The sequence below is a fragment of the Ahaetulla prasina genome, chromosome 4 (genome assembly GCF_028640845.1).
Source record: "Ahaetulla prasina isolate Xishuangbanna chromosome 4, ASM2864084v1, whole genome shotgun sequence".
In the NCBI taxonomy this organism is placed as follows: Eukaryota; Metazoa; Chordata; class Lepidosauria; order Squamata; family Colubridae; genus Ahaetulla; species Ahaetulla prasina.
The window spans coordinates 142,913,891-142,937,571 of NC_080542.1; the positions used below are offsets into that span (position 1 = coordinate 142,913,891).

Sequence of the window (23,681 nt, forward strand, 5' to 3'; positions counted from 1 at the left end):
AAAAAAGCAAAAAAAGCAAATTTTAAATTTTAACTGGGGTTTTATTATTATATGGTTTATAATTTTAAATTTTAAACTTTTAAATGTTGGCCATTTTTTCTAATATGCTCGGTTTTAAATTGTCGTTTTAATTGTACATTTTTGTGTTTTTTATCTTTTGGCTGTACACCGCCCTGAGTCCTTTGGGAGAAGGGCGGTATAAAAATTTAATAAATAAATAAAATAATAATAAAGCACAGAGCTCACAACCAAGGAACCTGTGGCTAAAATTCATCTCTGGGAACAGCTGATTGAGGGTATTGCAGGAGGCCAATCCACCTGCCAATCAGCTTTTTTCTTAATTCCCTCCCCAAAAACTAAGGTGCGTCTTATATTCCGGGACATCTTATACTCCGAAAAATACGGCAATCTGAAACCCACCACTGGATGTGATCCATGATTGTTGTTTTATTATTATCAATTCAAACAAAGAGAAGAGTCAATAGGAAGATTAAAAGTAAAGATGGCAGCTTTGACCACACAATCAAAGACTTGCCACCTTTTTATCAATACAGATAGTCCTCGACTTACAACAGTTCATTCAGTGACTATTCAAAGCTACAATGGCACTGAAAAAAATGACTGACCGTTTTTCATACTTACAATTTTTGTAGGCATCCTCATGATCATGTGATCAAAATCCAGATGCTTGGCTGTGTCCCAAGATCATGTGATCACCTTTTGTGACCTTCTGATAAGCAAAGTCAACGGGGCAGCCAGATTTACTTAACAACCGTGTTACTAACTGCAGTGATTCACTTAACAACTTTGGCAAGAAAGGTCACAAAATGGGGCAAAACTCACTTAACAACACTTGTGGTCATAAGTCAAGGACTACCTGTATAGCAACATGTTTAATGTTTTTAAACAAGACCTCCCGTCTTGCAACTACAATATTGGTCAGCCGACAGTAAATTAAAATTCTCAGAAATAATTAGCAAAGAAGTTGCAAATTATCGGTATCCTGTGTGCCAAAGATCCAAAGATATCCTTTTGCGTGTTCCAAAAAAAGAAAAAGAAATCCATAGAGATTTCCTAACACTCCAGCCAAAGGGATTGACCATATTTTTAGCATCTTATGGATGTAAAATAGGGGCAGGAATTTTGCTTACCATGTTACCACTCGAAAGAGCTTGCTCAAACTGGGGGGTCATTTTGTAGTGGTCCAAGGCCATGAAAAGAGTGTTCATTACAATGCAAAGTGTAATGATGAGATCAGTGAAGGGGTCCATTACAATCATACCCACTTTCTTCTTTATTTTCTGCCACAGAGGGCAACAATTCCAGATAAAATACTTGCGGGCTAACTTGTTTAAGAAGCGAGGCCATTTTCGATCTGATTCTTCAAGCTCTAAACAAGGAGAAGAGGAGGAGGAGGAGGAGGAGGAGGAGGAGGGAAGGAGGGGGAGGAGAAGAAGAAGAGGAGGAGGAGGAGAAGGAGGAGGAGGGGAGGAGGAGGAGAAGAAGAAGAGGAGGAGGAGGAGAAGAGGAGGAGGAGGAGGAGGAGGAGGAGGAGGAGGGGAGGAGAAGAGGAGGAGGAGGAGAAGAAGGAGGAGGAGGAGGAGGAGGGGGAGGACGGGGAGGAGGAGGAGAAGAAGAAGAGGAGGAGGAGGAGGAGGAGGAGGAGGAGGAGGAGGAGAAGGAGGGGAGGAGGGGGAGGAGAAGAAGAGGAGGAGGAGGAGGAGGAGAAGAAGGAGGAGAAGGAGAAGGAGAAGTAGTTGTTATTGACCTACTCATTTAACTTTTTCGTATGGCCCAATCTTTTAACTTTAGTTGAGATTGTACAAAATGCATTCCTTTTTTTTTTACTTCTCTGCAACTCATTCCCTGAAAAGATCCAATGATGTCTGATGAAATTCTGACATTAGATAAAACATGTTTTACTTCAATAATCGTAGGAATTTGAATGGTTAGGAATCAAGCTGTTTTATTTTTCAGCAGCTATTCGTTATGTCTTTTAAGAAACACTATTGATTGCAAATCCCATATAATAGAAAGTTGGGATGCAAGCATTTGTAAAAAATAATAATGAAATAACGGGTCATGAATAAATACAGCCACCCAGAATCACTTCACAGGGGAGATGGGTGGCATTAAAAATATAATAAATAAAACAAATAAATAAAAATAACAGATTTTCCTAATCTACAATTCTTACTGGAAAGGGATTGCTACAGTAATAATCTATTTTACTTACTTACTATGAGCCGTGGTGGCGCAGTGGCTAGAGTGCAGTACTGCAGGCTACTTCTGCTGCCTGCCGGCTGCCTGCAATTTGGCAGTTCAAGTCTCACCAGGCTCAAGGTTGACTCAGCCTTCCATCTTTCCGAGGTGGGTAAAATGAGGACCCAGATTGTTTGCGGGCAATAGGCTGATTCACTAAACCGCTTAGAAAGAGCTGCAAAGCACTGTGAAGCGGTATATACCGTATATACTCGAATATAAGCCGATCCGAGTATAAGCCGAGGTCCCCAATTTTACCCCAAAAACTGGGGTAAACTGGGGACTCGAGTATAAGCCGAGGGTGGGAAATGAGGCACCTACCGGTTGGGGAAACCCTCCCTCCCTCAGCTGAGAAGGCTGGCGGCTCCCCCGCCCCGCCCTCTCTCTGCACCGGCAGGGCTTCCCCGCGCCGTCCGGTAAAATGTGAAAAAAAGAAAAAAAAAAAACCTCGAGTATAAGCCGTATAGACCCGAGTATAAGCCGAGGGGACGTTTTTCAGCACAAAAAACGTGCTGAAAAACTCGGCTTATACTCGAGTATATACGGTAAGTCTAAGCGCTACTGCTAAGTAGCTATTGCTATTTATGCAGGCACGCTTTGACAGCCATTCATTTAGTGACAGTTCAAAAATGCAACAGCTATGAAAAAAAGTGACTTAGGACTGATCCTTGCATTTACGACCATTATAACACATTCATGGTCTCATGTTCAGAATTTGGGTGCTTGGCAACTGGCATTTATTTATGACGGTTGCATTGTCCCAGGATCATGTGATCGCCGTTTATCATCTTCCCAGCCAACTTCTGACCAGCTAAGTCCATGGCGGAAACTGGATTCACTTAAAGACCGCATGATTCACTTAACAATGATGGCAAAAAGGTCGCGTATTGGGCAGGGCTCACTTAACCGTCTCCTTCTTATCAACAAAAGTTCTGCAAAGGAAAGTTTGTACCTTCAAGGACGCTGGTGATAATGCTGACCGCACTCGCTGCCCTTTGTCTCTGAAGCGGCTGGTTGTAATAATCAACTGACAGTCGATGAACTTGGACCATCTTGTTAGCTTCATCATACAAAGACATCTGCATAACAATACATGCAATTGATTTAGTTATAAATATTCCTACTCTTTGGACACAAATAGGACAATTTATACAGCAAAGTCAAAGAACTCTTAAAACTGAAATGTGAGTCCTATACAGGTAGTCTTCAACTTACAACCGGTCGCTTAGCAACTGTTTGAAGTTTACAATGAACTTCCCAAAGTTACTTACAACCTGGTTCCAGATTTCCAACAGTGGCATGTTTGCATGCATGCACAAACACACACACAAACACACACACACACACACACACACACACCACAGTCACATCACCGTATTTCTGGCGCATAGCAAATGGCTCAATTTTTCATCAGTTTCTGGCTAAAAAAGAAGCTTATAGAATATTTTGACTCGTTTAGCGTTGTGTTCCTTTTTGAATTGATAAGGAATTATTGTTAGTTCTTTTGTTCTGAAGAAGTGGATGGTAAATACAAAAAGCAACTTTAATTTAACCCTGGTTCTGTATTTTTTTTACTCTGTTGCATGGCACCCAAAATCTGTAGAGCGGGAGGTGCCATAAGAACTGTGATAATAGATAAGAAAATAAGGGTGTTAGCAGTGGTGGGATTCAAGTAATTTAACAACCGGTTCTCTGCCCTAATGATTTCTTCCAACAACCAGTTCACCAAACTGCTCAGAAAGTTAACAACCGGTTCTCCCGAAGTGGTGCGAACTGGCTGAATCCCACCACTGGGTGTTAGGACATTGCAGTATTATATTATTATACAGTACTATGCAGTATTATATTACACAATATTATATTTAGCATTACTTTTTTTTCCTTTCAGACCATATTTCAAAATTCTTACTACTATCTTTTTTTAAAGGATAGTATTCTGTCAGGGAATTGCGCAGCAGCTGTCCAAATGGAGCCAGAGACACTGAAACGAACTTGTAGTTTAATATAACTATTTACAGTAAATAAGATAGTTAGGCAAACAGAATCAGAATAACAGAATAAATGAGAGTTGGAAGGCGACCTTGGAGGTCCTCTAGTCCAACCCCCTGCTCAGGCAGGAAACCCTATATCCAGTGGTGGGATTCAGCCAGTTCGCACCACTTCGGGAGAACCGGTTGTTAACTTTCTGAGCAGTCTGGTGAACTGGTTGTTGGAAGAAATCATTAGGGCAGAGAACTGGTTGTTAAATTAGTTGAAACCCACCACTGCCTATATCATTTCACGCCAATGGCTGTCCAGTCTCTTCTTAAAAACCTCTGGTGTTGGAGCACCTACAACTTCTGGTGGCAGGCTGTTCCACTGGTTAAATCAACACAGCAGGAGCATCATGAGGTAAACCACAGAACACACTAAAGAAAAAAGGCGGGGAAAAAGAGAAACTCCCCCTCAAGTGGTGAGTTGCTCCCAGTTCAATCCGGTTCTATAGAACCGGTAGTAAAATCGGCGGGAGGCTCCGCCCACCCACCCGGACATCATAAATGACGATCTGTTCATGCGCAGAAGCGCGCGCGGCCCCATTGAGAACCGATAGTAAATGTAAGTAGAACCCACCCCTGTCCCCCTCCATACTCACAGGAACCAATCACAGCACAGATTGCCTCACGCAGGAGCCAGCCCTCTCCCATCAATCAACTCTAACTGTGTGTTCTGACTCATTGTACGACCCCAGCAACTAAATTTAAGTATTTTAACATATTCCGACAAAAGTAGCCAAAAATCCAAAGAAATCCCATCACCCTTTTTCAGACTAACCAATCTTATTAAAAGACAGATGCTTTTGTGAGCTACTGCTCATCTGAGGCACAGAGCAGCTTTGACTGAAGTAGGATTTAAATTGTAAATGTGTACATTGCAAACTGCCAATGTGATTTTTTAAATATACAATTCAAGTAGTCCTCGACATCCTCACCTGGAAAAAGGAAGTTATGAACCTGGTTGCAAAATTCATCCCCCCATATTCCGCCTCACCCAACCCCCAGTCATAGGAACAGACTTTGAGTACTCAGCCACATGGCCGGATTTACAATGATTTGCAGCATCCTGTGCCATAGCAAACGAAGGGTTCACTTAATGACCAGGGAGTTCAATTTACAGCCACAGTATTCATTGTATGATCACAGCATTTGCTTAACAACTGCTGCAAAAACACAATTGAACGTGTCCATAAATATTTTACTAGAAGAGTTCTCCGCTCCTCTGAAAACAACAAAATACCTTATATCAGCAGACTTGAAATCCTGGGTTTAGAAAACTTAGAACTCCGCCGACTCCGACAAGACCCAAGTTTAACTCATAGAATCATCTATTACAATGTCCTTCCTGGAGACTACTTCAGCTTCAATTGCAACAATACACGAGCACACAATAGATTTAAGCTTAATGTTAACCGCTTCAATCTTGATTGCAGAAAATTATTAACACTTTATTATTAAAATTATTAACACTTGCAACACACTACCTGACTCTGTGGTCTCTTCTCAAAATCCCAAAAGCTTTAATCGAAAACTGTCTACTATTGGCCTCACCCCATTCCTAAGAGGACTATAAGGGGTGTGCATAAGAGCACAAAAGTGCCTACCATTCCTGTCCTATTGTTTCTTTTCATTATATCAAATTAATATAGTTATTATATACTTTTGCTCATATATACGCTTATATGATATGTAGTTATTTTATGTTGATGCTTGTATATATTGTTGTGACAAAATAAAAAATAAAAAAGGTAATAAAACCAGGTTGATCACATGACTGGCCTTGTTTATGACTATAATGTCCAAGCTTCATTACAGTCATATGTCAAGGACTACCTATAGTACAATTGTTAATTGATAGGTGTTTGTAAATTGTGTCATATTTAATCTACACCTCCACAACCAGCTTTCTTTTTTTCCTTCCACCCCTCCAATTCTCCCCAACTTAAATCCTATATTATTCAAATTACTCTATGCATATAATGAAAACAGTCCTCTGACATTAAGGCTAAAATAATTATATGAAACACCATTGAAATTAACAATAGTTACACCATTTCAATGAGGTTCACACAATGACTAGCCTTTTTCAAATGTATCTTATGAATTGCAAAAACCTAAAGAGGTAGCCTATAAATAAATTCATTAAATAAAAATTATTCATTATAGTCATAGAAGAGCACCCAAAGACTCCAATTAATTCAGAATGCGGCCGCGCGGGTGATAGAGGGAGCGACTCGTTGCTCCCATATAACACCTCTCCTGCGCAGGCTGCACTGGCTTCCGGTGGTCTTTCGGGTGCAATTCAAGGTGTTAGTTACCACCTTCAAAGCGCTCCATGGCATAGGACCGGGTTACTTACGAGACCGCCTGCTGCTACCGGCGACCTCCCATCGACCAGTGCGCTCCCATAGGGAGGTTCTCCTCAGGATGCCGTCAGCCAGTCAATGTCGGCTGGTGGCACCCAGGGGGAGGGTCTTCTCTGTGGGGGCACCAACTCTCTGGAACAAGTTACCACCAGGTATCTGTCAACTCCCTGATCTTCGGACCTTTTGACGCGAGCTGAAAACATTTCTGTTTCACCGTGCAGGACTGGCCTAGTGGGGTTTTAATAAGGGGTTTTATTGGTTTTAAGTTCTTCAACCAACTCTAAATTTTCCTTTTAAACTGGTCCTAAAAATTGTACTAACTGTCTTTACTTTGGCTGTAAACTGCCCTGAGTCCTTTGGGAGAAGGGCGGTATAGAAATTAAAACAATAAATAAATAAATAAATAAATAAATAAATAAATAAATAAATAAATAAATAAATAAATAAATAAATAAATAAATAAATAAATAAATAAATAAATAAATAAATAAATAAATAAATAAATAAATAAATAGAGAAAATCCACCTATCAATGTGGTTATTAGGAGTTAAAAATAACACAATGTTACTCACTTACCCACTTACTCAGTCAATCAAATGATTACAATATACATGTAATCCTTGATTTACAACCATTCATTAGTGACCATTCAAAGTTACAACAGAAAGTTTGCAAACTTCTGACCAGCAAAGTCAATCGGAAAGTCAGATTCACTTAGCAGCCACGTTACTAACTTAACAGCTGTGGTGATTCACTTAACAACTGTGGCAAGTAAGGCTGTAAAATGGGGCAAAACTCACTTAACAACTGTCTTGGTTAACAACAGAATTTTGGACTCGATTATCATAAGTTGTGGACTTACTTGTATGGTATGAAGTACAGTTGTTATACTCACCTCAATATTACTCTGTGGTGTCCGGAAAGACAGTTGACCTGTGTTCCCTATTTGGGGTCCTTCAAAAGACATCTCTATCAAATATACAACAATGTGTACAACTCTGCATCATGAACAGCCTATGAAGCGTAATCTCATGCATGAAAGAGCAAATAATTGCTAATATTTTCAACTCACTTGATGGCTCATTCTGGGGTTTTCCATGACAGGAGGAAGCAGCATGCCTTCTCCTGAAAGAGGTTCCATGTTCACAGACCTCATTCCACCAGGTCCCACCGAGGAGACCATCCCGTTGCAATCATCTCCGGCGTTCCATCTATTGGACTGCATGTAGGAGTTAGGAGTAGCTGGATGTGATCCATAGCTGGCTTGACTTTGGGTGCTTGGGCGCCTTACTATGCGCGTAGGCAAAACACAACCACGTTGTAGCTCCAAATCCCCAGCACTATTGGATTCGTCTTCCCCAAATTCAGTCTTGGATCCGGTCTCTTTGCCTGATAGGTGAAAACTGAAGACACTGCCATGACTTGGCCTCCGTTTTGCTGGGTTTGAAGAAGGCCCATAACCATAGCTGAGGATCTGCAGGGAACAAGGATGGGAGAAACAAAATGCAACTCAATATTGGCATACGTTGGTTTCCATCAGCTACGGAATTTCTTCAGATAAATAAATTACTGGAAAAGGAGAATATTTATAGCTCAGGCTTGAACTGTGGGATCCTTGATGCTCTCTGAATTTGGTTGTTTTCTTGCAGACAGTCCATTAGCATCTATGACAATGATGGGGAACTTTTTTGACACCAAGTGCTGAAAAGGAGCACGCTTGCTTGTCTGGGCCACAACCTGGAAAAGGAGCTGCCCAGGGCGCAGGCACACACTCAAAAATGAACTTCTGGTTCCTGGCACATGCATGCGCTCCAGCAAACTACCCTTCTGGGGTTTTGGCGTGCATACACGCGTGATGATCAGTTGGACGGCACACATGCCCACGCAAGATAATGGAACACCTCTTCCACTTTCCGGCACTGCCACACACAAAACCAGCTGATTGTCGCACATGCATGCACGCCAGAAACTCAAAAGAGGAAAGGACGATGCTGCGCGTGCCAGGCAACATATCTCCACGTGCCACTTTGATCATGCATGCCATAGGTTCACCATCATGGACCTATGAAGTTACTTAGTTTGGGTAATGAAATGCCTGCAAGAAAACAACCAAGCTCAGAGAGGACCAAGGACTCCTCAAATAAAATGATGGACTGTGAATCTGTGAATCTATTGCCCAATGCAAAAATATGAATATCTTAGGCTCCCCTTCAACAAAGAATATTATTTATGATTTATTTCTGCAACTTACTTTGGGGACACATCTATAGAGATTCTCAATCGTTCAGGTCAGGTCAACTTGTCCCAAAGTTGCTTTTTCAAAAGTGAAGCGACTTTCTTGGTTTTTTCCTTTAAAAACATTTCACTTCTCATCCAGATGAGCCTTCTGATCTTCAGTTGAACTGAAAAAGCTTCTTAGGTGAGAAGCAAAATGTTTTCAAGAAAAAAAACTGAGAAAATTCAGTTGTTTTTTAAAAAGCACTTTTGGGAGAACCATGGTCTGGATTATTAAGAATCTACATAGACGTTTTCAAAGAAAAAAACCAAGGAAACCCAGTTGCCATTTGGAAAAACACTTTTAGGATTACTTTTTTTTTTTTTACAAAAAAGAAATATCAGATTGCAGTGTGGACTGCTTTCCTATGTGACAGAAAAAGATCTTGAAAGTCACTTTTTGAAGGTAAAAAACTTCCATGCAAAAAACTTCCAGTTTTTAGTCAGCAACTGGTGATTACGAATTGCATATTGGAGTCAAGTTTTCTCAGTTGGTACATTTTTCCCCCAAACAGTTTAAGCTTCCAGTTTTGCAAGAGCCTTTTTTCAAAAGTTAAAAGATAGGAAGGTATTAAGAGCAGTCCTCAAATTCCAACTACAATTGAGATGAAAATGTATGTAGCTAAGTGAAACAGAGAGTTTTGCCCTATTTTACAACCTTCCTTGCCACAGTTGTTTAGTGAATCACTGCGGTTGTTAAGTTAGCAACATGGTTATTAAGTGAATCCGGCTTCCCCATTGACTTTGCTTAAAATCTGTTAAGGTCACAAAAAGGCGATCATATGATACACCCCTCCCCCCCACATGACACTGCAACCATCATAAATATGAACCAGTTGCCACACATCTCAGTTTTGATCATGTGACCATGGGGATGCTGCAATGGTCATAAACATGAATAATACGTCATAAGTCACTTTTTTCAGTGCCGTTTTAAATTTGAGCAGTCACTAAATGAACCGTTGTAAGTCGAGGACTGCCTCTACTATATATAAGCAAAACCTAACACTAATGTACTGTTTTCCGATGATTGTCATTTGAAGCTGGCCCCGAGTCTTCCATTCCTAAGGACAACTTCTTCCTTCGGTTGCTTCGTTCTTTGTCTTCCTTAGATGCTGGAGACACTTCAAAGGAGCTAAGAGACATATTGTCATTTTCTCTGGCGTTTAATTCCTAGATTGTAGAAAGAGTGAAAGGGAACTGTACAATTCTATTTTCACATACAGGTGTTTTGTTTTGTTTTTTAAATATCATTATTTAAAAGGACAGCTTCCCAGATGCTAGTTTACCTTGTCTGTCTAAAAGACACCCACAGTAATCACGGCCTTTTCTCAATTGTAATATTTTTAATATTCTCTTTTTTAAAAAAAAATCTCTGCCGTATCGTCGCAAACCCAAACCGGATAACCTTCAAAAGCATAACAGAACAGTAGTTCTCCATGGCCTTCCCTAGCATTGACTCCAAATATATTTTTTTATTTGACATTTCGATCCTATCTTTCATGCAGGAAGTTTAACAGTAACAGAGCTGGAAGGGTCCTTGGAGGTCATCTAGTCCAACCCGCTGCCCATCCTACACTAGGGATTCGAACTGCCGAACTGCCAACCTTTCTGATCGACAAGCTCAGCGTCTTAGCCACCGAACCACCTAGCCAAGCTCAAGGCCACATACATTATGTTCCCACCTTGCTAATCTGAGCCACTTCTTTCTTCCTTGGTCTCACTTCCTCATAAGGTCTAGTTAGGTAGGCTCTAGGCTTTGCTATTTCTATCAGAATTTCCTATAAATAAATCTCCTTTCTGTTGTAGTCACCAGGCTTGCTTTAAGTCAGGGGTCTCCAACCTTGGTCCCTTTAAGACTTGTGGACTTCAACTCCCAGAGTCCCTCAGCCAGCTTTGCTGGGACTCTGGGAGTTGAAGTCCACAAGTCTTAAAGGGACCAAGGTTGGAGACCCCTGACTTAAGTAATCAAGCCAGATGGTCTGATAAAAGTGTAATCATAGGAATCATGGCCGCTCAGTGGTCAGAAGGCAGTATTACAGGCTAACTCTGCATTCCCACAGTCTGGAGTTCGATCCTGATCTGCTCAAGGTTGACTCTGCCTTCCATTATTCCGAAGTCGGTAAAATGAGGACTCAAATTTTGGGGGGGTCAATACGCCGATTCTGTAAACCGCTTAGAGAGGGCTGGAAAGCACTTGGAAGCAGTTTACAAATCTAAGTGCTATTGCTATGGTTGCTATACAAGCCCAGGGGAGCCTGCAAGGAGGGTGGAGGGTAAGATCATTTTTTTTAAAAAAGTCAATATGGCAGCCATGAACATACAATTGAAGCCTCCCCACCCCCTATTTTCTGCACATCATAAAATATGTAAAAACGGGAGGGGCTTCCATTACACGTTTGTAACCAACATCTTAACTTTTAGGACTTCCTCTGCACAGGTTTATCCTGTCTGTCACAAGCGGAGGTTGGCACAATGTTCTTTTAGTCGTTTTAATGAAAGCAGCCAGAGTTATAGACACCTCTTGTTCTTTTTTTAGCATTTCCATGGCTTCCCGGAATTTTCTCTCTTTGGCCTCTGTTTCAGCAATGGTGGCTTTGCTCTGCTCTTCGTAAGCCATGGTGACCACAGCTAAGATTAGATTGACCAGATAAAACGACCCCAGAAAAATGACCAGCACGAAAAATAGCATGTAAATCTTCCCGGATGCTCTTAGTGTCTGAAATTAGAAGAATAGGTTAACCAATTGTGAGAGGTTTTATACTTCATACTGTTTCCATCTTCCCTTAAAACATTAACAGAATCTACAATGGTTTGAGAATCAGAATCTCCACTAGATAACTGATAGTCAAGCTGAAGGAAGTAAAAATAGCAATTTTACCCAAACTTCCTCAAACACCCAAATAAGTTACCTAGACCTAATCCACATATCAAAGGATAAGATCTGCAAACACAATAGAATGAATTAAATTAGATCTCCCAAAGGAACTGCATGTTTACAAGAATAAACATCATAAACATACACACACACACACACACAAGACTCTAAAGCCAAACTGTTTGATTTTGGAAATAAATATTTCTTCTTTCCTCATAGCTGTCTGGATCTTATTTTTATTATTCTTGTGCAACCCCAGCTTGAGTTGGAACCCTAAATTATTCTTTTGATGCAATCTTTGATTGGCATTTACAGAAATACCTAATTACAGAGTTAGAAGGAACCTTAGAGGTCTTCTAGTCCAACCCCCTGCTCAAGCATTGCAGGCAAATGGCCACCAAATATTTTCTTAAAAAGCTCCGGTGATGGCGCACCCACAATTTTTGGAGGCAAGCCGTTCCATTGATTAGTTGTTCTCACTGACAGGAAATTTCTCCTTAATTCTAGGCTGGATTTCTCTTTCCAGCTCTTACTTCTTGTCCTGCCCTCAGGTTTTTCAATTTCAACCGTTCCCTCCCAGTTATTCCTATTCTACAGCTGTGTGGTATCCATCAGTGGAAACTCACACTCTGCTAAGGGGTGTAATCATTTTGATAAATGGGCAATCAAGATTTACAGTGGATTGAGAAATCAGCAATCTGGGAATCTTTTTTAATATTGGTGATTAAATGTTATAATTAATATCTTGAAGTAACAATGGCTAGAGACGTTAATAAAGTTTTAGCTCCTTTATTAAATCAGAACAGGAGGCCTGAAAGATTAGCTCCACAGGTTCTGCTGTGCTGTCCCACCATAGGGGTTGTGGGATCACTGAGCACCAAGGAATACAGTCCTTGAAGATTATATTCTCTATCGGATCCTTATCCAAGGTGCAAAGGTCATCCTATGTACTCAGCTAAGGCAAGCAAGCAGTTATATTTGTACATCTCCTTCTGAAGGAGATAGGTAGGTCTTAAATGTTGATAAATAAATATTGGGTAGCAGAGATATTAGAAGATGCTGAACCATGATGGTGAAGCTATGGCACGCGTGCCCAAAATAGCATGCGGAGCCATGTCGCCTGGCATGCACGACGTCGCCTATTTCTCTTCTGGGTTTCTGACGCACATGCGCGTGCAACGATCAGCTGGCCTTCATGTGTGTGGCAGTGCCAGAAACTGGAAGGGAAGGGCTGGTCTTCCGTTTTCCTACATGATCATGTATGCCGGCTAGCTGATCGTCATGCATGCATGCACGCCAAAAACCCAGAAGAGGAACGGGTGACGCCATGCGTGCAGATGACATGGCTCCGCATGCCACTTTGGGCATGTGTGCCCTAGGTTTGCCATCATGGTCTTAGAGCCTGTCAGATTCACAGGGTTGCTGTTACAGTGAGAAAAAACATGGAGGAAGGAATACTATATTCACTGTCTTGAGATAGATAGACGAACGAATGAAAAATGAACGAATGAGCGAACAAACAAATGAACAAACCAGTTTGGTCTTGTGTTTAATGCACTAGGTTAGAAATCAGAGAGGGTTAGTTCTAGTCCCGCCTTAGGCACAAAAGCCAACTGGGTGACTGTTGCAATATTAAGCCATATGGATTCCTTTGAGAGATTGCTTACGTGCAGATTAGCATGAGAAAACCTCGGCTAATTGAATCACATACAAAGGAAATAGGCAGAAACTTGTTTAAATCACATCAAGGCTGCAGGATGTTTACTTCTAACGATGGTGTAAAATGCATCAACAGTTTTGTGATTACATCCCTCTTCCTTCCCCTGATAAGATCCCTCTCACAAAGTTTCTTAAAAGTTTCTCCTACACACAATTATGTGAGATCAATTAGCATGCAGGGTCAGGATGTCACAGGATGTATTGCTATGTTTTCTACATGATTGCTATACAAGATTTTGTATGCAAGTCATTATCTTTGATGTATGTGCCTTCTGATGTCATTGTCTTTGATGCAAATGCCTTCCTGTAAGAATCTCAATAAAAGAGAGACCCAAATTCTGTTCTGGGCACTCTCATCCCGAGGAAAACCATGTGTTTGACTCTTGCTTCATGAGAGACCGCCACAGGTGACTTTGGGCCAATAACCAGGAGATAGTGAATTCTAGTTCCACTTTAGGCATGAAAGTTGGCTAGGTAACTTTCAACCAATCACCAGGAGACGGTGACTTCTAATCCTGCCTTAGGCACGAAAGTCAGCTGGGTGACTTTGGTCCAATCACTCTGTCTCAACCCAACCCATCTCACAAGGTTGTTGTTGTTATTGGGAAAATAGAAGGAAGAAGGAGATATGTTCGCTTCCTGGAGTTGTTTCTTAAAAAAAAATAAAGCTGGTATATAAATAAAATGACTATTTGTTACAGCTTTGTACTCCTGTCTGGTGAGGACCACCCAGCAGATGACAAATAGCTGGGCCTATTCATTAGTGCCCTGTCCCTTAAGTGGAAAGGTAAGTCCACCCATCTCTTTCATGACACCCCAAATCTGTAGGTAGATTCTAACAGTAGGACTGACCCAAGCTGTCGTATATCTTGACCAACTTGAGGTGCTCGAAATCAGGGGTACCAAAACTGTGCAATGAAGATCAGATTATATGTAGAATCTTTGCTCAACATTTATTATATATTTATTTTATTTTAATTTTATTTATTTGTCACAACAGTATATATAAGTATAAGCGTGAAATAACCATACGAATTGGATACAATCAAAGGGAACATTAGGACAGGAGCGGTAGGCACGCTGGTGCTCTTATGCACGCCCCTTACAGACCCTCTAAAACTCCAAAATAAGAGGAACTGGGCAAACGTACAAGTTGTGGATACCAGACATTCTTTCCATTAAATTTTTCAGGGTATTTCCCACAATTTCACATTGCCTATATGGCTAGCCACTTCTCAAGCTGCAGGGATCCCCCTAATCTTTGGGAGATTCCCAACCATGGATCCATTGACCCCATGTGGTTTAATCTGTTTATTTTTCTCGGGATGAGATCAGACGAGGGAAAAGAGAGTTTTCAGCTTGTGGAATGAACCTACCAGCACTTCAGGCTGCGGGAGGTCATCATAATTATAAATACTCCCCTGTGCTAAAAATATTCATGCTGCTTTCCGTTACTTTAGGATGTTTGGGGGACCAGAGACAGGGCGTAAACATTTTATTAGATCAGTAAATAAACTCTGCAATCAGTTCAAAAAAGAACAAAAACCAGCAGCCAAGCAGGGAACTAAGCAATAGGTTTCATTTGACATAATAGTTTTGTGAAGGAGAAAGCTTTGTTTGAATAAATGCCTATGGAGATTCTCAATCATCCAGGTCATGGTTGTTCCAAAGGTGCTTTTCCAAAAAGCAACTAGACTTTCCTGGGGGGAAGGGTTTCCCTTGACAACAGGCCTTTCAGCAGTCCCAAAAAAGTTTTTCATCCCTTTGCCCTTTGATTCAGGTGACTCTGAGGATACAGGTAAACCCTCAAGTGGCCTTAACAACTCTCAGAATGCTAACAACCAGATGACTGCAAAGAAAATGAATCCTATTTTCTATCAGAATTAAAGAAGCCTCCTGAACGAGAAGTGAAACCTTTTCAAGAGGGAAAAAAAAGAAAGAAATCCCTTTTGGAAAATCACATTTGCAACTTTGCATGGGTAGAAGCAAATTTAGCAAGCCACAGAGAAGTAGAGCTACACGCACACCTGTTGGTAGAGGCGTTCCCAGTAGTCTTGAGTCATGAGGCGGAACAAGGAGAGGAAAGCCCAGCCGAAAGTATCAAAGCTGGTGAAGCCAAAATCAGGATTATCTCCGACTTTCAGGCACACGTATTTTGGTGGGCAGGACCTGAAAAAGACGGTGTTTTCATTTAAACTAGAGTGCGGGTAGTCCTTGCTTCATGACTGTAATTGGGACCAGCCACTCTAGTCAGCGGTGTCAAACTCAAGGCTTGAGGGCTGCATCCGGCCCATGGGGTGCTTAAATCTGGCCCGCGGGGGCCAGCCTGGAAATATCAAAGGACTGCCTGCAGTGCCTCTGCCGGCCAAAACAAGGCACGGGGGGTGGGGGGAGAACATGTGGCCTCCACATGGCCTGTTTTCGGCCTGCACAGTCTTCTGCAGCACTTTGCCAGCCAAAAACCAGGCTGTGCAGAGGCTTTGCAGGGCCTCCGCGCTGCCCGCTTTTGGCGGGCAGAGTGCTGCTGGAGGCTGAGGAGGCTGAAAACGGGCTGCGTGGGGGCCTTGCACGGCCACCGCGCAGCCCGTTTTGGTTGGCAAAGTGCTGCAGGAGGCCGTCCCTATGCCGTTTTGTGTCCATCCCATCTCCTCCCCTGCCCACCCTCACCAGCCCACAGAAAACTACAATACTGATGCAGCCCTTGAAGGAATCCAAGTTTGACCTCCCCCTGCTCTAAGTGATGTGGCAATTAAGAGATTACTCTGCTTGTTGCAATGGCAGTTCTGACAACCCCAATTGCTGTTGTTGAGTGAATCCCATATGGTCATTAGGTGAGGATCTACAGCATGGGTGTCAAACTGGCGGCCCCCAGGCCAAATGCATCATGCGTAGGCCACGCCTACCCGAGCTCTGCGAAGGGAGAAAAGGTCACAAAAGGTCACATAACAGCAACGTGACGCCGCGAGCTTGATACCCGTGATCTACAGGGATCCAAACTATTTCTGGAAAATGCTTCCAGTTCAATCCACCCACCCACCCCGCATCAAAGTTAGGTCCTGGACTAAATGTGAAGTCACATCAGCTAAGAAAAATAAAAAAACCCTGCTAGCTGAACTCCCTAAGTGAAAATAATGTATTTTGCTATAAATGTTTTTTATGTTCTAGTTTATGCATTTATAGCCCATGAGATACTGTGAAACTCTTCATCTGCTCAACTTTTGATTCACTAGATTTGATTTTGTATTTAAGTAAGTAAGTATGTTTTGGCTTTGTGGCCTATGGGGGAAGATTTTTTTTAAAAAAAATTTATATCCTGCTCTTCTCCGAAAACTCAGGGCAGCTTATATTGTGTTAAGCAATAGTCTCATCCATTTGTATATTATATACAAAGTCAACTCTTATTGCCCCCAACAATCTGGGTCCTCATTTTACCTACCTTATAAAGGATGGAAGGCTGAGTCAACCTTGGGCCTGGTGGGACTTGAACTTGCAGTAATTGCAAGCAGCTATGTTAATAACAGACTGCATTAGTCTGTTGAGCCACCAGAGGCCCTTAAGATGCTAGTCCTCATGTTTCTCTTACAACTCTTTGAATTAGAGACTTCTATGTAACGTGGCTTTCAGCACCATACTCAAGGAGGGAAGACATTGATGGGCTTTATAAATAAAATAAAACCAGGCCATGATACACACTTGAAAGTAAATCAAGAAGCCTGTAATTGTGGAATCTGTCTGGCAAGAACAAAGAATGCTTATCTATAGGAAATAGGCATGTCTAAATCTTGTAACAATTCTGGGTAGTTAGAAAGCTGATAAAAGTAACAAGAGTTAGACAACTTGCAGGCCTCAGCTAAAAATTAGGAATATAGATGGTCTGCAGCCCATAAAATGTGTATTAGATAATTCCTGGGGTATTCATTAGCCAAGGCTTAGGAATAGGGACAGCTAGAGACCAACAGAACAAATTGTAGAATTATTACTCAAATGTTTATTAGATGGTATTTCTTATTATCTCGCCTTGTCCCGCCTTCTCTTTTAGTGAAAAACTTTCTTAATCCTTTGTTCTTGGTTCTTGGCATTTTGGCCAGCAGCCCTTTTCCTTGGAGTACTCCAATCAAAAGCAATCAGAAAACCTGCACCTTGTGTCTGGTGTCCATCGTTGGCTTCAGCACCAGGCTCAGACCCGAATTGGGGACAACAGTACGGTAGGTTTTTTGGAAAATTAAAGCTTACATCCTGTAGGCTTTTAAGGTTTATTTTTTCCTGGCTCTCCTGACTACTGTAATCAGCAGTTTTATTTGTCCTTTCTTGGTATTTTATTTTTTTTCATTGTTAACTGCTCTCTCGTAATGATTCAACAGCAGAATCGAAATTTAATGAGTACAGGTAGTCCTCGGCTTACAACCCTTCATTTAGTGACCGTTCAAAGTTACAACGGCACTGGAAAAACAGCAACTTATGGCCTTTTTTCACACTTAGGATTGTTGAAGCAGCCCGACAGCCACATGATCAAAACTCAAATACTTGGCAATTGGTATTTATGATGGTTGCCGTGTCCTGGAATCATGTGAATCCCCCTTTGCGACCTTCTGACAAGCAAAGTCAATGGGGAAGCCAGGTTCACTTAACAACCGGGTTGCTAACTTAACAATGGCAGTGATTTATTTAACAAAGGTGGCAAGAAAGGTCATAAAATGGGGCATCACTCACTTAACTGCTGTCTTGCTTAGCAATGGAAATTTTGCGCTCAACTGTGGTCATAAGTCGAGGACTACCTGTGGTTGCAGCAGGAGCAATGGGGGTAAAAAAAAAAAAATCCAGATTCTTATTCTGTTGAAATGCAGATTCTGTCGGCAATTCTGAGCTTTCAAATCAAGGGGGAAATTTTCAAATAGGCAAATAATAGCTAGACCCACTTACCCTCCATCGGAGCCATTGCGACACAGCAAAAAGTCTTCAGTGCCATTTTTCAGCTGGTAATTTTCTGCAGAATCAGAAAGACCAGCTCTATAAATAATGGAACAGCTCCTCAGGCACATGGTTTTTGATTGTCAAAATATTAGGATGTCCTGCAAACAATTCAGCCCTTTTTCCCCAAACTTTCTTCCACTCCATCTCTCCAGATTCTTCTGAAACATCTTTCTCTTAATATTCAGTCAAAACTACATCTTTGATTGATCCTCTGCCTTTCCAGATATGTTATGTTTTTAAATCCAAAATGTCTATATGCATTTATGCAGTAAAGTAGTTTTCAGCAGCATATCCTGAATGAAACCCTTTTTCTCTTAAGAACAAGTACATTGTTTTAAATAAAAAAAGATCAAGATAGCCCCTCAGCCAATCTCCCTTTACCCTGAAATTTTCTAAGTCACAAATACAGGATTGAATTCTTACTGCCTCGTTCTGGGATATATTTTTTCCACACTTTCCATACATAGCTCAAAGAGGAGGCACAAATATGCAATGAATTAATCATCATGGCAGGAGCTAAGGCCATGATGGCGAACCTATGACATGTGTGCCACAGGTGGCACATAGAGCCATATCTGTGGGCCCTAGTTCAGTTCATGTGCACGCCGGCCAGCTGATTTTCGGGCCTTCTGGGCCACCGGAAGTTGGGAAATGGGCTGTTTCCAGCCTCCGGAGGGCCTCCAGGGGGTGGGGACGGCCGTTTTCACCCTCCCCAGGCTCCAAGAAAGTCTCTGGAGCCTGGGGAAGGTGAAAAACAGGCCTATCAGGCCATCACATGCCAAAAACCGGGGGAAGTGCGGGGGGGGGGTCACGCACGCATGCGCGGGGAGATGGGGCACATTGAATTATGGGTGTGAGCATGCGCACTCACAACCGCCCCGCACTCCCCCCACTTTTGGCACGCGACGGCAAAAAGGTTAGCCATCACTGAGCTAAAGTATCTATCCTACCTTCAGAGTTGGTGAAAATCGCATAGGAAATGTTACTTATGCTCTGATTGATAAATTCTGTATAGTTCCTGACACATTTCTGTTTCAAGTGTCCCTTGAAGAGTTGGAGCCCAATGAGGGCAAAGACGCTCAAACAGAAAACGGTCAAGATCATCACGTCTGTGAGTTTCTTCACCGACTGGATCAAAGCTCCGACAATGACCTTCAGACCTGCAGGGAAGTACAAGAATGAAAGAAATGTCAAGATGATCAGAACTGGAGAATATCAGTGTTAGTGATGTTACCTAGTGAAACAAGAAAACAACCAAGCTCAGAGCAACAAGGATCCCTCAGACCTGGACATCTTTAATCTCAGTATTAAAAAGATGTTGAGACTCTAGAAAGAATGCACTGAAGAGAAACAAAGATGATAAGGGGCCTGGAGGCTAAAACATATGAAGAACGGTTGCAGGAACTGGGTCAGTGGTGGTTAGCTACCGGCTCACCCCAGATCGGGCGAACCGGTAGCGGTAACGGTGGGACCCTCCGCCCATCTGCCCCGATGCTTCTGTGCATGCGCAGAAGCATCACCCGCAAGCGCCCAGGAGTGAACCAGTATAGATAGGTTTTGAAACCCGCCCCTGAACTGGGTATGTCTAGTTTAATGAAAAGAAGGACTAGGCATGACATGATAGCAATCTTCCAATATCTCAGGGGCTGCCGCAAAGAAGAGGGGGTCAACCTCTTCTCCAAAGCAGCTGAAGGCAGGACAAGAAGCAATGGATGGAAACCAATCAAGGAGAGAACCCACCTAGAATTAAGAAGAAATTTCCTGACCATGAGAGCAATTAATTATCTTCAGACATTGTGAGTGCTCCAACACTGGAGGTTTTTATGAAGAGATTGCCTAACCATTTTTCTGAAATGGTATAGTGTATAATGCTTGAGCGGGAGGGGGGGTTGGACTAGAAGACCTCCAAGGTCCCTCCCAACTCTATCATTGTGTTATTCTTATCACCATGAGAAATTATTCCAAAAAATTTCATACCTGGGACAATGGAAATTGTTTTCAAAGCTCTTAACACTCGGAACATCCGAAGAACAGAGACATTTCCCAATTCAATAAACTCTCCTATATATCTGTAAAATCAACATATGGCAAATGTCAGTATTAGGGCCCATTCTAGAGGGGAATGAATCTAGCTTTGTTTAAACTCCCATTAAACATCACCAATCAGAGGGAAGAAACTTCTATCAGGAATTGAGCAGATCCAACCTCAGCCTAGTCTTAGCAACAAAATTATTATTATTATGGTCTGTCACACATAGAAGTGGTGCGGTGGCCTAGAGGTGGATCTCTCACCCCACAATCAGGAGGCTGTGAGTTCAGTCCTCGGTAGAGGCAGATATTTTTCTCTCTCTAGGCACAATGAGAATATATCTGCTGGACAAAAACTCTGCATTGGTGACAGGAAAGGCATCCGGCCATTAAAACACTCTGCTAGCTCCATTCAGTTACCCAGACTCCACCCCGCAAGGCGTTATGTGGTTGTTATATGAAGATGATGGTCTGTCACACATAATGCCAGATGCTCAGACTGGATTTGGCAACCTGTTGAGTTCTTCCCAAAGATCTGGGATAACCAGATGCTGCCATTTAATAATATTAAAGGTATCGTTGTAGGATGTAAGCTGTTCCGTGTAAAGCTGCCTATTGCAATTATTATTAAATGCACTTGCTGCCTATCTCGCCATGAGGTTACTTTAGGTGGCAAAAATGGTTATTGAAGCATTCTGGACTGGTATTTTTGCAAAATAAATAATTGCAAAATAAATGCAAAACCAAAATATGCAAATTAATGCAAAAAATTTAGACACCAGTGGGAAGTCTGACATCTGGGGGATTAACTGCTCACGGAGAACTTCAAGCATCTTTCTCAGACGTACCCACAGGAGAAGGTTCAAGAACATCAAAATGACAGTCACAACCAGTGGTAGGATTCAAATAATTTAACTCCCCGACTTCCGGACCTTCAAACGTGAACTTAAGACCTTATTATTCCATCGTGCGGGACTGGCCTAAGTGAAATTTTAAATCGAAATTTTAAATGGGTTTTATGTTGGTCTATGACTGTTTTAGTTGATTTGGCCTATTAAATATTATTATTATTATTATTATTTATTTGATTTTTATACCGCCCTTCTCCCAAAGGACTCAGGGCGGTGTACAGGCAAAAGTAAAAAACAGACAATACAATATACAATTTAAAATGCAAGTTAAAAAACTTATTATAATTAGCCTAAAAACTTTAAAATATATAAAAAACTAAAACCCCATTTAAAATTAGTAATAAGAAATTTAAAATCGATAAAACTTAAGCCAGCCCCGCGCGAGTGAAAAGATGTGTCTTCAGTTCACGGCGAAAGGTCCAAAGGTCAGGTATTTGGCGTAAACCCGGGGGAAGCTCGTTCCAGAGTGTGGGAGCCCCCACAGAGAAGGACCTTCCCCTGGGGGCCGCCAGCCGACATTGCTTGGCGGACGGCACCCTGAGAAGTCCCTCTCTGTGAGAGCGTACGGGTCGGTGGGAGGCATGTGGTAACAGCAGGCGGTCCCGTAAGTACCCAGGCCCTAAGCCATGGAGCGCTTTAAAGGTCGTAACCAAAACCTTAAAGTGCACTCGAAAGGCCACAGGTAGCCAGTGCAGTCTGCGCAGGAGCGATGTTACGTGGGAGCTACGCGTAGCTCCCTCTATCACCCGCGCAGCTGCATTCTGGACTAACTGAAGCCTCCGAGTGCACTTCAAGGGGAGCCCCATGTAGAGAGCATTACAATAATCCAAGCGAGAGGTAACGAGCGCATGAGTGACTGTGCACAAGGCATCCCGGCTGCAGCTGACTGAATCGGGATGCCGGCATCCACAGCCACTCCGTCTTGGAGGGATTAAGCTTGAGCCTGTTTCTCCCCATCCAGACCCGTACGGCTTCCAAACACCGGGACAGCACTTCGACAACTTCATTGGGGTGGCCCGGGGTGGAAAAGTACAGCTGGGTGTCATCAGCGTACTGCTGGTATCTCACCCCGAAGCCACTGATGATCTCACCCAACAGCTTCATATAGATGTTGAACAGAAGGGGCGAGAGGATCGACCCCTGCAGCACCCCACAAGTGAGGCACCTCGTGGTCGACCTCTGCCCCCCTGTCAACACCGTCTGCGACCGGTCGGAGAGATAGGAGGAGAACCACCGATACACGGTGCCTCCCACTCCCAATCCCCCCAACCGGCGCAGCAAGATACCATGGTCGATGGTATCAAAAACCGCTGAGAGGTCTAATAGGACCAGGGCAGAGGAATAACCCCTGTCCCTGGCCCTCCAGAGATCATCCACCAATGCGACCAAAGCTGTCTCCGTGCTGTATCCAGGTCGGAAGCCGGACTGGAACGGGTCTAGATAGACGGCTTCATCCAGGTATTGGGGTAGCTGTCGTGCCACAGCACTCTCTACAACCTTCGCAACAAAGCGATGGTTGGAGACTGGACGGTAATTACCCAAAATAGCTGGATCCAAAGAGGGCTTCTTGAGGAGGGGTCTCACCACCGCCTCCTTCAAGGCGGCAGGGAAAACCCCTTCCAACAAAGAAGCGTTAATAATCCTCTGGAGCCAGCCTCGTGTCACCTCCTGAGTGGCCAATACCAGCCAGGAAGGACACGGGTCCAGTAAACATGTAGTGGCGTGAAGCCTCCCCAACAACCTGTCCACGTCCTCGGGAGCCACAGAGTCAAACTCATCCCAAACAGACTCAACAAGGCGTGCCTCCTCTCCCTCACTTGGATCATCCCAATTCGGTCCAGACCATCCCGGAGCTGAGCGATTTTATCGTATAGATAACCACTAAACTCCTCGGCACGTCCCTGCAAAGGGTCATCCCGCACCTCCTGATGAAGGAGGGAGCGGGTCACCCGAAACAGGGCGGTCGGGCGGTTATCTGCCGACGCAATGAGGGTGGAGGTGTAGGAATGCCTCGCCTTCCTCATTGCCACTAGGTAGGTCCTAGAATAGGACCTAACTAGTGTCCGATCAGCTTCGGAACGACTGGACCTCCAGGTGCTCTCTAGGCGTCTTCTCCGGCGTTTCATCTCCCTCAGCCCCTCGGAGAACCAAGGGGCCGGACGAGATCTGCGCCGGGTCAGAGGCCGTTTTAATTCTGTTTTTAAATTTGTTGTTTGTATTCTGTGTTTTCTGTGTTTT

At 42.8% G+C, this 23,681-nt stretch overlaps 1 protein-coding gene across 1 annotated transcript in view; it reads right to left on the reverse strand.

Moving 5' to 3' along the window:
* LOC131197803 (sodium channel protein type 5 subunit alpha-like) overlaps nt 1–23,681 on the reverse strand; it is a 77,882-nt gene that overhangs the window by 43,034 nt on the left and 11,167 nt on the right. The window contains exons 5-13 of the mRNA XM_058182310.1: nt 20,482–20,573; nt 19,455–19,664; nt 18,454–18,538; nt 15,561–15,702; nt 11,458–11,655; nt 9,954–10,109; nt 7,735–8,136; nt 3,215–3,341; nt 1,152–1,390 (exon numbers count right to left, since the gene is read on the reverse strand). Coding sequence (XP_058038293.1) covers nt 1,152–1,390; nt 3,215–3,341; nt 7,735–8,136; nt 9,954–10,109; nt 11,458–11,655; nt 15,561–15,702; nt 18,454–18,538; nt 19,455–19,664; nt 20,482–20,573 — 1,651 coding nt within the window. The remainder of the gene's footprint in view (nt 1–1,151; nt 1,391–3,214; nt 3,342–7,734; nt 8,137–9,953; nt 10,110–11,457; nt 11,656–15,560; nt 15,703–18,453; nt 18,539–19,454; nt 19,665–20,481; nt 20,574–23,681) is intronic.